The sequence below is a fragment of the Notolabrus celidotus genome, chromosome 9 (genome assembly GCF_009762535.1).
Source record: "Notolabrus celidotus isolate fNotCel1 chromosome 9, fNotCel1.pri, whole genome shotgun sequence".
Taxonomy (NCBI): domain Eukaryota; kingdom Metazoa; phylum Chordata; class Actinopteri; order Labriformes; family Labridae; genus Notolabrus; species Notolabrus celidotus.
The window spans coordinates 15,530,961-15,545,801 of record NC_048280.1 but is presented as its reverse complement, the minus strand read 5'-3'; the positions used below and the strand labels follow the sequence as shown (position 1 = coordinate 15,545,801).

General features: G+C 39.1%; 1 protein-coding gene across 1 annotated transcript in view; it reads left to right on the top strand.

Moving 5' to 3' along the window:
• grid2 (glutamate receptor, ionotropic, delta 2) overlaps positions 1-14,841 on the top strand; it is a 631,726-nt gene that overhangs the window by 544,847 nt on the left and 72,038 nt on the right. The window contains 2 exon segments of the mRNA XM_034691895.1: positions 5,993-6,065; positions 6,067-6,129. Coding sequence (XP_034547786.1) covers positions 5,993-6,065; positions 6,067-6,129 — 136 coding nt within the window.

Sequence of the window (14,841 nt, the reverse complement as noted above, 5' to 3'; positions counted from 1 at the left end):
CCTCTTGCTCACTCTCAGATTTACTGGCGCATACAAGCAGGATCAAGGGCATTTTGGCTCAATCATCTTTCTCTCTGATTAGTTTGTCTGAACAATGAGTGATGAGGCTTGTGTCCAGTTCCCTCATATATCTGAAAACTTTTTGTTGATGCTCATACGAGATCCTTTGGCAGCTTCCCAGATACAGATTGTGTGTTTGTCTGTGTGTGCCTGTTAATGTGTGTGTTTGGGTTTTTAAAAAGTGCTGATGAGTCTGTCTTTTTTTTTTCTTTTTTTTTTCCAATACATTTTTTTCTCATGGGATGACAACTTTTTCCAGTTATAATCTACATCTACAGAAGTTTACAAAAATCAATTTGCTTTTTGACCAATTTTTCTCATGACAATCTTTCAGATTTCCCTCTTCCCTCCTCTTCCAGCTGTGTATTTTACGTGTTTATTCTGCTACATGAGCCAACATCCAGGGAGATTGGAGATGAGAATTAAACCAGAGATTGTCTGAATCAAGCCAATTAAGTAACGTAAATAGAATGGATTTGGAGAAAGATGGAACGAGTAATGAGCTTGCAGCTTCTGTGGTGGCATGGAAAGCTTCCACACTGAGTATGATTGTGTATACTGCTTGTTAAACATAACATTACAAACTATACATCCAAGGGCCTCAGCAATGAGTGATATCATCACATGCCATACAATGGGTTTTTAACAGGAGGTATAACACATTGGGAACATCATAATATTTAAATTTTTCACAGTTTGATCCTAAAGCTTTCCCTCTGTGTAAACTGACAGTGGCATTTTAAAATTGGAAGTCATAGGACATGGAAGGTGCACAATATATGCAACAGAAACAGGAGTGGGTGGATGAAAGTCAATCAGCCAGCCTCATAGCCTAGGGACCAGAGAACCTGCCACAAGCCAGCTAATTAATCACAGTTTCGTACACATCCAGCGTTTCAGTCACTCAGACAAGAAGCAAGCCAACAAATGGATTCTGCCAACAGAACTGAAACTCATGAAACTAACAGCGCCTGCAACTTGGTGAAAAATACATTGAATATTGCAATTTTTAGCTCTAAAGAGGGACTTTTTTTTGAAGTTATTTGCCCCAACCATGCATCAAACCTTGTTCAGTACCTATATCCTTGCAAGGAAACTATTTCAAGCGTGGTGGAAATAAATGGAGAATTGCTGTGTGCACGGCTACACTGAAACACAGTAGATGATAAAAGGAGAAGCAGTACAGAAAAGCAATTGAAGTAAGAGTGGAGAGCTGTATTGAGGGGGATACAACAGGGTTCCTTTGGAGCTCCAGAGCTGGCATCCACTAAAACTGCTATGCACTAGCTGTGCCTTCTTTACATTAAACATTTTATTCATTGTTAAACATGTTAACTGCAGCGTGTTTATCACCTGTCCTCCACTGCCATGGTTGAATTCCACTGTCAAAACCAGCAACTGCCAAACAGAATTGAGCCTCGCCATTAGCTTATGAGGAGGCGTGCTAAGTGGAAGGCACCATGTAAGGATGAGGTGGTGTTGGACAGTTGTAATAAGAAATATTGTTTTAATTACAATCTGAGAATTATATTTTATGAACATAAATGTATTTTGATAGGTTTTTGTATCCTTATTGCATATGTTTGAACCAGTCGCAGACCTCTAAGGTGTCTGCAAATGTCTATGGTAACTGTATTGATTAAAAATCCCAGATCCCTGACTCCTGGTGGGAGCCAGCTGCTGTATAAAAGAGGCTGGATGCCCTTGGGGTTGTTGCCAAAACAGTTGAAGAGTGTAGCAAGTGTACAAAGAGCAAGAGCTGCAAGGGTTGCAGTAGCAATGTGTAGAGCTCTATCCCTAACTTTGCACTTCTTGGCACAGCTGGATGGGAAGGTCGTGTAAACCTTACATGAGCTGAACATATCCTAATGTTGCTTTTAAGGGGGCTGTTCTTTACCTCGGCTTTTAATATATAGCATGCATTTTCCCCAACTTGTTTTACTGTCACAATACTTTTAGGACTGGTGATTTATAGTATCTGATAGTTGCAATATTCAATTGCAGCCCATAAACGGCCATATGAAACATGACTCTGTGTTCACAAGCTGGAAGGAGTCACCGATTATATGGAGACATCCATCTTAGTTTAAACACATTTATGAAAGGTGGTTTTGATAGTGTGAACCATTTGAAAGAATGTCATTTGAAAGATGGTTTAATAACACAAGATGCCATTTCAAAGTATCCAGTTTAAACAACAAGAACAAAACATTAGGAAGGGTATTAGTGGCCATATGTGCCTGAATATTTCATTTCCTTCACTTGACATCAGGAAAAACACGAAAAATCAAGAAATACCTTTCTATTTTTAAAACCTGCGCACTGTTGCACCATCTTATCAGTGTGTTGCCCCTAGGTCCATTATCTTATTATGGACTTCAAGGCAATTTACACACTGATGATTCATGCCCTCTAAGAGCCATGACTATATAATACAATATTATATAATTGCATTACTGTTAACTTCCAACACAGCAGACATTAAGATCACCTTTCCTAATGAAGATTCAAGCTTCTCTAATTTTGGCAGTGAGTCACCTGATGGCCTGAATGTGTACTCCAACATGAGCATAGAGTAGGACACACACAAAGGACACAGAGAGCTTCAGTTATTGTGCGGCTAGGTATTTCGGCAACAATTTAAGAGATTCCACAGTAAACTAAAAGAGAAGTTTTGACATTTCGGCACCTTTAAAATCAATGCCAAACCTGTCTGCAGATAAATAACCTTAAGGGCTTTTTTCAATCCACTTCTCAAAGTTCAGTTACTTTTATTGAGCTTCATAAATCCAAGTTTTTACAATATCTTACAAAGATGTTAGTACTGCCTCTCTCACTTTGTCAGTCTGAGCCTCTGCCCTTTTTTTCTCTCTCTCAATCACTGTGACACACAAACACATGCACACACATACACACACATACATACACATAGTAAGCAAGAAACAAAATACCCTCTTGAAAATATCTGTTGGAGCTGATCCAGCTTTGACATACTAGTAGACACTGTCCAGGGTTAAAAAGAGTTGAAATATCTCAGGGAAGCTAAAATAGTAGAGGTGCAATGAACAACGGGCTGGTGACTGGAATCAGCCAATTTTCAGCCTGTTCAGGCTGTGATCAGTGACCAGCCAGCCCTCTTAAATAGAGCCAATCCTGTACCAATCACACACAAGTTGCATGTTTCATGCCATGCGCGCAGTGAAACAAACACTAATGTGACACACACACACGCACACGTATACACACAATTCACAGATGTTCACAAACTCACACAAGCTAACAAGTTGGCAGTAAGAATGTGAGGTGCCTATCATCACATCGGCAAAGAGCATTGACCTACAAGAGGATAAACAGACTGTTTCTTTGCACAATACATTTGTCCAGTCATTAAAAGTAATGTGCATATCTTCCAGAACACTCTGAACCTGCAGAAGACTTGTTGCTATGAAACACTGGCACTCTGTGTCCTTTGGATTAAGTGGATTCAATGCAGCAAATGCATCCATCTTAATATATAATTTAATACCTTTTGGTTTTGCTTTACATATTTAAAGACTTCAACTATAAATGATGGCAAAAAATACACAAGAATACAGAAGAAGAGTTAACGTTATATTTAAAAAAAACAATTGAATTTTCATCAAGAAAATGTTTGAAGTTACTGTAAATTGTAGTTTTTTTTAGGAAAGACCATAATCAGAATCAATCCCTCACACCCAAAACCATCTTAAGTCAGAATCAGCCAAAGAAATTGCACTCGGTGGATTCAAGTCAAGTGTCATTTTTTTCAAATCTATATCTGTAATAGTTTTATTGTTCTGCCTGAAGTCAACATAAAAATACTTCTGAGAGAAGGATATGATTTTAATCTACAATGTTGTTTCCTTTTGGAATCTTGATCAGCCCCCTCAGAAACCCCAAATCAGGATACCTTCCTCGGGTTGAGTGATACACAAAGGTCATACTCATGAAGCTATTAAAGTCCAAGGTGTTGCAATCACTCTTTGGCACCTAGTTAGACATTTTTGGCAGTCAGTGTTATGAGAGACAAGCATCTGTTCCTGCTGGTTGCATTAATATCCGGAAAAGATTCAACTTATCTCACCACTGGCGAATCTGCAATTATTTCTCATGAATAGTTAAGTTCACGAATCCTGAAAAAAATATTTTTCCAGTTGAAAAGCCAGTGTTCCAGGTTTTCTTTCATTAAAAGCTGTTTGATTCAAAAGCAGATATTTTGTACTAATTTGCAAGTGTAAGTATTGTCAAAGCACAGAAATTAAAACATGCTGTATCAGCAGATGGGGTTCCAGTTAAGGCATTGTCATTTCTTTTATTAAATGACTGTCAGTACTTCTCTGTCTAGTCATGTAAAGGAAATGTCTCACTCACTTAGAATACCCACTGAATTAGGAGGCAGATAAAAGGAAATAATGATGTCCTGGCCACAGAGCTGCATGAAGACTGTCTACAGGGAATGTACTCAAATTAACTTTAAAGTTCAGGATATTTGAAAACATGTAGCAGAGCTCAAGATGTCTTACAATTCAAAACCATCAAAGCAAAAAACATAAGGAATAGTCATATGAGACAAGAAGACACATTCAAACATGCAGAGAGATTATTGGACGTGAATATAGAGTACACTACTACATATTATTCTGCCTTCAGGGCTTGTGGTACGACCGGATGTCACCAGGAAATGTGTTGCCCGAGAAAGATCCAGTGTACCCTGAGAGAGAAAGAGATAACATATTTGAATTAAATTAAATGCTGTAAGCGATGCAGAAAGGGCCTGAAAGGAAGAAAGAAAATATCAAGAATACAGTAGAGGAAGAGAACGGGTGTGAGATAAGGGGGACATGGGATTACAGGGGTGTCACTTATATTATTGAGTCTGGGCTCGAGGAGAGCGCCTGTTGGTCTGAGAAGACATAACAGTGATCCCTGGCACAAGGATGAATGAGGCTCATTTCTAACAGGCTTCAATAAAGTCTGTGAGGAAGAGCTTAGTGGCTGCAGATCAATCATTACTCTGTGCTTGTTTGTGTGAGTGTGTGTGTATAAGGTATGCATTTATAATGTATTTGAGGTGTTTGTTTGTTTGTGTCTGTGTGCTAAAAGAAAGGTCAGCCCACAATCTAGATGAGCACAATAGAGAAAGATAAATGTGAGCTTTTCCTCTCCTGGTTAACTCCAAATTTTAAAAAAAGAGCTCTTTACCTCTTTTCTTTTTCTTGAGGCCCAGGGTTGGACTGACAGCCAATTTTAACATCTTCGGAAAGCCGTGACAGTTAGCTTTTTGCTGTAGCACAACAAGATGTCACAGGACAAGGCTACAAAAGCTGTTTATAACACAAGACAGGAATAAAGAGTTTTTTATTTGGGGATGGACAGGCCACTTTTCATTCTAATGTGCTCCCAGCAACGTCAAATCCTAATGGGAAGGCCTGAAAAGCATTTTAACATTAGGTTTAAATTGATCATGCTTGAAGACGTTTTTCATAATTTATTGCAAATGTGGTGTCCATTTTTCAGCTCATGCCCAAACAGCTCTGCTTGGGGGGGTTAAGATGGATTTTCTATTAGGACATTTACAGGGAGATAAATCCAGTTTGCAAAGGGCACGTTTCCTCTGTATATAAATATTATCAGATCTCCAAGATGTCCTCCTCTGATGGTTTGAGAAGAGCATCGATTCAATTATTTGCGCTGTATCCCGCTTTGTGCCACCGTGTGAAGATCAGATCTTTACCAAAGAATCAGATCAGATCTGTTAATCCAAACTTAATCTTTCAGGATGTGCTCTGCTGTTTCAAGAGCTTGTTCTGCTGCAGCAGAGACTTCCTAATATGAGTTAAAGTTATATTTCTTTCTCTTACTGTGCTTTCTTCCTTTCTTTTCTGACCTCTTTTTTCTTCTTTTACCCTAGGTGGAGAAGTTCCTTACACCACTCTAGCTACAAGGATGATGATGGGCTTTTGGTGGATGTTCGCTCTCATTGTCATCTTCTTACACAGCCAATCTGGCAGCCTTCCTCACCATAACACGCATAGAGAACTCCATACAGTAAGTATGCAGCCACTGCTCTTTACTTTGCTCTTGACTCTGCTTTTTGTAATACAAGAAACATTTTTTTAACTATTACAATAGTTCTTAAATTTAGTTGTGGTATAAAGCTGCACACAACTGTCTATTTGTATTGATAGAATACAAATAGAAGAAAAACTACAAAAATTAAATAAAAATCAAAGACAACAGGTTCTCATATGATGACAATTAATTTATATAATTCAAATACCCTTTATTTGCAACATGAATGTAATCCCCTCAGAATTTGTGGCTGACAATGTAAATCATATTACTGTAAGTGAAACTATCTTTTTTCAAAGAGGCTTCTCACAGTTAGCAGATTTTATTGACCCCTGTCTCCCCCACTCCTCCCTCTGCGAGTGTGCTGAGCCTGTGTGTGCGTCTGCCTAGGCAAACAGGACCAAAGCGTGTAGAAGGGCCAAGCATACCCGTGTTCGTGTAGACTTTGCCTTAATTGACAGAGTGTCCTGTCCTACCCACCTCTATAATCGGTACTCTATATCCTATAACTTGGCTCCCAGCGTGATTCAAAGAAAGCCAGCAATGACGGTCTCAAAAACTGTTTTGAGTCCATTAGAAGTAACAATTGAAGATAAAACGATTTGTTTCAGGCGACACAACGTTAGTTCATGTTCACTCACACTACACACTACACACTACACACTACACACGCGGACAAAAGCAAACAGACACATGTCAGAGTTGTGCCTTCTGCGCACTACGGTTGTGCGCCGTGGCTGCGCGGGCGAAGGGCTGCATGGCTGCTGTTCGGATAGCATTAAGTAAAAAAAATAATGAAAAGGAGTGAGACAGAGGCTGGTCTCTGGCATGCGTTTGATACTCAGTTATTCAGCGTTACAGCAGTTAAAGTTGTACTGTTAAGCAGAAGAATAACAGCTTCTAATATGACCATATTTGTTAAATATAGTCGGTAACAATCACACTTTATTTTCACTCCGGTGCAGGCTTGCCGCCTTTGCTAGCAAGGAAACAAGCTAGCCTGTACAGATTAACAGTTAAGTAACCTCACACTGACACAAGTTGAATGTTAACAGCAAAGCAAAGAGTGAGCGAAACACATAAACATACTTACAGGTTACTCGTTAACAAGTTCTTCACAAAATGTGTAGGGTCCCCTCTTCACCTTGTCCGCTGCTATCCGGGTCCGAACATGGGCTGTTTCCGAAATGGCCTGCTACATACTACTTACTAATGTAGTAGGCAGTAGGTATTGCCTACTACATACTGCGTTTGAATTTAGTATATAGTATGACTGTTCTGTTCGATCTCTCATGCAGCATGCTGAGCCAGACGTTGCTGGATTTCCGGTTTCGGAAAGCGGAAATAAACAACGGCGAAGCCGATAAATAAAATGCTTCTTTAGCATCCATTTATGATTTAAAAAGTTAGGAAGTGGTTTATATGTAATTTGATAACTTTCACAGCACCCAAAAACGGATTTCCCCTGCCAAAAAATAAGGAAAAAGAAAAAGCAGAACGAACGCTGTGCATTATGGGAAACAGTATGTGAGGCAGACTGGTCCGATGCATGCTGAGATATTTTCCCGAATCAGTAGACATCCGGGGAGTTTTGGCATACTGCAGATTTTGCTCTTGTTCACATACTACTTACTACATACTGCATTTTGGACAAATCAGTACATACTGCTAGTATAGTAGGCGGTTTCGGAAACAGCCATGGTCTGGCTTTGCTTTGCAGCGCGTTTTCTTTCACATGACGTCACTTTCCAGATTTGAATGAGATTGTTAGGTTTCCTTAGTAAAATTTACTTGATTTAAACAGTGTTAATACTAAATACATTAACTGAGTAAATTTTACCTGATAATGTCATTTATATTTACATTGTAAAATGCTGTAAAAAAAAAAAAAACAAGTAAAAACTAAGTAGCACGTTAAAAAAGACTTAATTATTTAAAGTAAATGTGGATAACTAACTATGAAATCAAATTAATATTTACAGGGCCAAAAAATATTTTTTATCAGTGTAGGTCATAAAAAGACATTGATATTAATTTCAGTCTGTGTCATAGTGAGTAAAAACTCCTCACTGGAATTTGAAAGAACTCAGAATGATGTAAGTTTGAAGTCAAGCACAAACAAAAGGAAAATATGCTGCATTGGAATGCAAAGAAAGCTATTGGCAGACTGTTGAACATAGGCCAAATAGTTGAATGTAACACAAATCCTGCCTCTGAAAAGGCATACAGCCGATCATTGTTTAGGGATTTGTGTTGGCACAATGGGTTGCCAGTCAAATTTCAAGGGGTTCATGCCACCCCTGACTATCCCCCTGGACTAGTCATGTAAACAAACACAAGACCAGGGGACCTAAGTATGCATGCAATTATCCACACACTCAAACACACACACACACACACACCTATTCACCACAGAGTTCTTGTACAGTCATGCATACATGACAAATTGTTTCTAACTCACAGTCACTCTGCAGTCTTCCCCAAGTGCGTCTTATTGTAGCTCAGCATGGAAATCCATTATAGCAGGCAGGTGTAATGCATGAGAGGCACACACACATTCATGCACAGGCACACAAACACACTTACAGAATTACTTCCTATCCATTCTGTTCTCTCTCTCCAACCATTTTCCCCGCCCTTTTCTTCATTCCATCCTAGAATAGTAATTTCCTGCTTGCTGCAAGTTTGGATCTATCATTGTAAGAGTGTGTGTCCATGCATGGGCCTCTCTGTGTGCATGTGGTTGTGTTAAAGATTGAGAAGATAACGAGGAACAAAGAGAGAGCATGAGGATCAGTGTGGCAAGTAAGGAGAGTGCTTTCATATGTTCCTCTCAGGTTGGGGGCAGAGAATGTATGAAGGCGACTGGCAAAGCTAACTCCAACACATACTCACTCCCTCTCTCATGCACATTTCCCTAAGCTGCGTGCCCTCTGTTATCTATCCTTGTGATAATATGTTTGCCTGCTACTCTCCTGGTGGCACGAGGAAACACTCATCTCTCATTGGAGTAATCAGCATGCCGAAACATCCGCCATGCCCAGTAGTGCCACAGTTAATTGTGCTTGGCTTTGGAGTAAACAACATTTATTTTTGTAAATCTCATCACTATCTGTCTTAATTTGATTCTGTCAGTTGGTCCCTTTGTTGTTCCCTTGCTCCCTTTCCTATTTCACTTTCATTTGCTTTTGATTTCTTTCTAAGTTTCTGTGGTATATTGGAAGAGGTCTGGAAAGAATGAATTTTAGTCATTGAATCATTTTTTTTTTTTCAATATGAAACCATAAATAAATAAAAATGATGAATAAATAAAAACAGAGAAACCATTTGGTTTTTTAACATGCAAAATACAAAAACAGGTATCAGAGTTTCACTGGCCTATATTTTATTCATTCGTGATCCACATCCTCGAAAAGAGAAAAAACATATTACTGGCTGATTCAAATAAATCAAAAACTATACAAAATTGGCTCATTTTACATCTGTAGTTATTCTTTTTTTGCTTCATGGAATGATTAAGCAACATCACAGCAAAAAAATAAGAAATCACATGGTCTATCTGTTTTTCTGTTCCCTCATGAAAATAGGAAAACTAGCTCTAATTTTCCATTTGCATACTCCTTTAAACATTTCCCAATAAAAACAGACTATTGAAGGGTTTCTAGTGTTTTGGTTTGGGAAAGGAATATCATTAAACTATTTTTTTTTCTGTTTGTATTGTTTTTGGTTTCATATTGAAAAATTAATGAACAAATGAAACACTGATTGATTTTCTATTTTTGTGTTTTAGTTTTCTTCACTCAAATTTGCCGTCATTATTGAGTGCCTGAGTGTTTACCGCCTCATTCAGCATCCATTGAGCTAATTAAGGATTTCCATAAATTTTAATGCATTATCTTTGATGTGTTGACTCGTCTAGGGTCATTAGCGACATGATTACACACTAAACAGCATCACCCACATGGCTTTGGGCCTCCAAATATGAGTGGTGGATTGAGCAGTGAGGGGTAACACACCCCAAATAAACAGAGAGTACTTATAAAGCCTAATAAACATCAACGGAGAGAGGAAATGAGCAGTCAAGCGGGGAAAATAAGAGACTGTGATGTTGTGATTAGCATGGACTTTTCTATGATGAATACTTGATTAAGATACTGCGCAGATGGAACAAGAGTGAATGATTGAAAGAGCCAATAAGCTAAGCATGGAAACCAAAAAAGTGAGCAACTGCACCAAAAGGAAAGAGAGAGCCAGGGGAAGGATAAAGGCATGGTTGGTCTCAGTGAGCCGTCAGGACAGACAGGGTTTTTAAGTATTAATGCCCCTGTTTCATCCTGGAAATGAAATAACAAGTGAACGTTCAGAACCCTCTCTGGACTATTTCACGCTTGGATGTTTTCCCTCAATTTTGGTGTGAATCCTCTAGGAAAACAGTGAGGGATGGCAGATTGAGAGTGGTGAAGAGAAGGAGGCAGGAGAGGAAGATTCAAAGAGAGAGACAAAACGGTAAAAACATCATAAAGTGGAAATAAAGAGATGGAGCGGGTGAAAGAAAAGATCTGATGGATTAGGGAAAAAAGGGGGCAGAGGGAGTTAGAGGTTGGAGGCAGCTCAGAGAGAAAAGGTAGAAAAAGAGAGCAGGCAGAAGCACAGAGAGAGGGGAAGGTTTGGGGTTTCTGGTGGTGAGGAATTCAGAATGAAAAATGGATTTGGAGTGGCCAAAAATGGAAAAAATACGGGGCACATTTTGAGAGGGGAGCAGAGGAACTGGTCCGGAGTGAAAAGATTGAAAGACAATAGAGCAATAGAGTCAATGTGTGTGTGCTAATGTGTGTGTAACTGAGCGTCATGCAGCTGGTGACTGTTCTCTTCTACATCCCTGTGGTCGGGCCAATGGCAGCTAAGTGGTCCCTCTGCTCAAACTGGCAGTAGCTCATTGGTTAATTAACCTCAAATTAATGCTTCCAAAGGGCCATGGTGTTGGGTTTCACTGTCACAGTGTCACCTCTCCACCCCCTGTTGGTAAGAAAGTGGTCATAATACCAACACAACTTTGACATGAACTTATGAACTAAATCATTTAAAAAGACGTTTCCATGGTGTCAATGCATAAGCTAGCTAATGTATCTTATAGAGAGACAAAAACACATAATGACGAGGCTAATTAACATGTGTACTGTTACTCCAGCAGTATTTAACTAGTAGAGTATACATTTACTTTTCAAATTCAACAACGCTGTTACAATTACAGAACTTTAGAAGGAAAAAAAGTCGACAACTACATAATATCAGTCACCTGAATCTGTGATGCTGCATCAGCACTGTAGATCCTGGGAGAAAGAATATCTGTACTGTAAACACACAAGATTTATTGTGATATTCAGGTGTGATCTTACCTACATTATTTTTCCCTCCTCAGGGTAAAGGACAAGAATATAGTGGCGAGTTGTTGTCTATGTGCTGGAATGAAAATTTCATCCACCACCAAGAATCTTATTTCACAAAGCGCCTGACCAAACAACACAGTTCTACTAAACTAGTTGTCTTGAGCTGTATTTGCACATGCATTAAACTCCTGAAATTTTACCAAATTGTTCAGGGCAAGCTGCTTTTGTGAACACAAATGGCAAAATTTTAACCCCAACTTTGTCCAGAATATTTCTTGCTAGCTCCCCTTGTAAAGTCTCCATAAGAAATCGTGATGAGACAATGTGAGAAATATTTCAGAGAATTTACTCTGAGTTGGCAGACGGGTTGATGACATCTACATCAGGCTACTGGTAAGAATTATTTAAGGGGCCTTAACTGGATCACTGGGTAAACCAAGTCAAATAGTTTTGCCAAGTATAGCTAACATTAGCAGAGCTAGCACCACAAGCCTTCAGTCTTTGTATGTTAACGTTTACATGCTCTTGCTTGTGGAGTGGTTATATGCTAATTTGCTATATCGAAATACTGCCAATTTAATCATACTTCGAGATGCCATCTGTAATTAGAGCTTTTTCTTGTGCTTGTTTACATCCAGGTAGTAGAGCATTAGAGCACTGTGGCAGTTGCAGGTGACCCTGGTAAGTTGCAGGTGGCAGCGATGCAACTTAGACACAAAATAGGACCAGCATTTTGAGCCAGCAATGATACAAAATATTGATAATGAATTTAATCAACCAGTAATGCCAAGTAGCAAAGAGGATAGTGTTTAATTGTTTAGTCGACTAAACACGTACATCTTTAGTTTGCACTTGGCATTGATATGAATGCTAAAAGTGTCATCATAACATTGGGCTCTCCCTGCTTCATCTGCTGTCATGTTGTAAACATTCCACTGTGGTTTCCACAGAATGGTTTTGAAGTTGTCTTTTTACCTCCCAAGACTCAACCCCCCCTGCTTAGTACCCCCTACAGGGAAGACTTCATGCTGTGTGGGACATGTGTGAATGAGCAGCTTTGGGAAATTTCAGGGACAGAGCTCTTGTAAACTTCTTGAGGATTTTATGAGTGTGTATGTGAAAGAGGCAGAGCATACACACACTCATTTTCACACATTGATACCCACTATTTGTCACAGGAAACATTCAGCTTCGGTTCACTCCATTGACTTGCTTATCGACTTGCTAAGGGTGCATATAATTGGTTGCAAAATGAGCCATACTCACATATAGGATTAAAACAAAAGAGTCCAAAAAAGGTCATTAAGCGCCTAATTCATAAAGCCCTATCTCCATAAAACAGCCCCCATAAATAGTTAAAAATCTGGTGAAGACAAAATTGTTGTTATTTTTTAAATCCATACATTTTAATTTGTTTAATATTTTTCAATTTAAAAATACCCTCTCTGTGTGCAAGTGTCAACATCTTCTCTTAATTTTCCATTGTGTCCACAGCAGGAGCTGTTAGTCAAAATAGGCATCAAGTCTTCAATCAACATAATTAGGACTCTTTTGTGTTCTGCAAATTAGAAAATAACAAAGGAGAAACAGTGGGTAGTGTGAATTATCCAATATTATATTATGACTCAATGATATTTTGAAGTACACCTTTTTGACTATATTTATTTTCTTCATCAAAGCGTCTATGTAGGACATGCCTGTTATTTTGACCGATGCTGTTATAGTATAGTATAGTTTAAACATCCCTGCACAACATGCACACTTGATCCATACTGCATGCAAAATCTTATCTTGTTTTTTTATTTTACTGTCTGTTCATTATCAACAAATTTAAAAATCCTGTTAAAGCCTAATTTGATCCATATTTTTCTTTTGTCCTGGTAAAGCTGAACTCACTCTTAAGACATGACATGTGTCTCCCTCCCCTCTCCCTCCTTCATAAGCTTGCACCATTAAATAACAAGTTCAGACTTACTGCGCAGTGAAACCAATTCACAGAGGGGGAATCCTGGTCAAAGAGTGCGCTGACAGGCGTACATATTCTCAGGGGAGTGGTGGGGAGGAGAAATTATTAAGGCCAAAGGTTAATTGACGGCAATAAAAGATTCATGTTCACAGCAAAGTTCATTAAAATGTTCAAAGGCTAGTGCAGGTCAGAGAGACAGTAGAGGAGGGCAAGAAAGAGACAGAGAGGAACCACAGGAGTTGTAACTTCCAGTGTGGATGTGTTCCTTTGTGCATTTTTGTCTTAGCAAGCACTCCAGTAATGTCAACATTGCTCACATTTGCGCCCATTGTTAAATCTGCTCTGTGGGTGTACTACAGCTGAATTAATGAAGTAAGATACAGATTTCTTGTTGTTCTTCATTAAGCAGGACATGTTAAGTGTTTTTTGTGTGCAAGTTTTTGTATTACAAATGTGTGTCTTTCAAATCCATGGGTGGTATGTAGCAGCCATTGTAACAAACAAACAGTAATTAGTTCCTGTAATGGTTCTCTATTACATTTCTCAGCGGCCAAACTCTTTGAGAGGCAACCCAAGCACTGTTGCGTTATAATTAACAATAGCTTGAGTTTCCCCCCAGAGGTGGCAATTTATGGGTGACGGGTAAAATGAGACACAAAGGAGAAGAGAGAAAATAAAACAAGACGGACTAAATTGTGGCTTTTTTCACTTCTGCAGCACTTCTTTGTAGTGTCTCCACTTCCCTTGCCATGATTGTAGAGATCAACTGTGTGCAGCTTTTCAGCTCTGTAAACTGACTGAGTGCTGCTGTCTGAACTGCTTTTCCACCCACATTTTTCTCACATTGTTGGTCATGGCCAATCACAGTTTTTTCTATTTTCATTCCATGTCGATTACATGTCACTGCCAACTCCCACTGCTGGCCCATGGAGAGTTAGATCCAAATCATCACTCATTGACGAGATGGTTTGAACAGCCATACAGCTGGCCAGTACATGAATAAATCATGTGTGCTGTCCAAAGCGCACCTCTCCAGACCTGGCCAGCTCTCACTGGGACTAAATGGGTCAGAAACAAAGGCTTGATCGTTCAACATTTCCCCTCCTGGGTACAATGGAGTGCCAAACCAGAGGCACAGTAGTTAGGGATTCATCTTGGCTAGAGGATTGGCAAATGCCTTTGGTGCTTTTTCCCATCACACCAGTCTTTTTTTTAATTTGTTTTGATTATTCTGTTGTAACCATTAATGAACTCTGAAAAAACTGCTTTTAATTTTTAAAATGCTGGCTAAGGTATGCAGTAGAGAGTCCTGAGTGATATCACTGTTTTACTGAA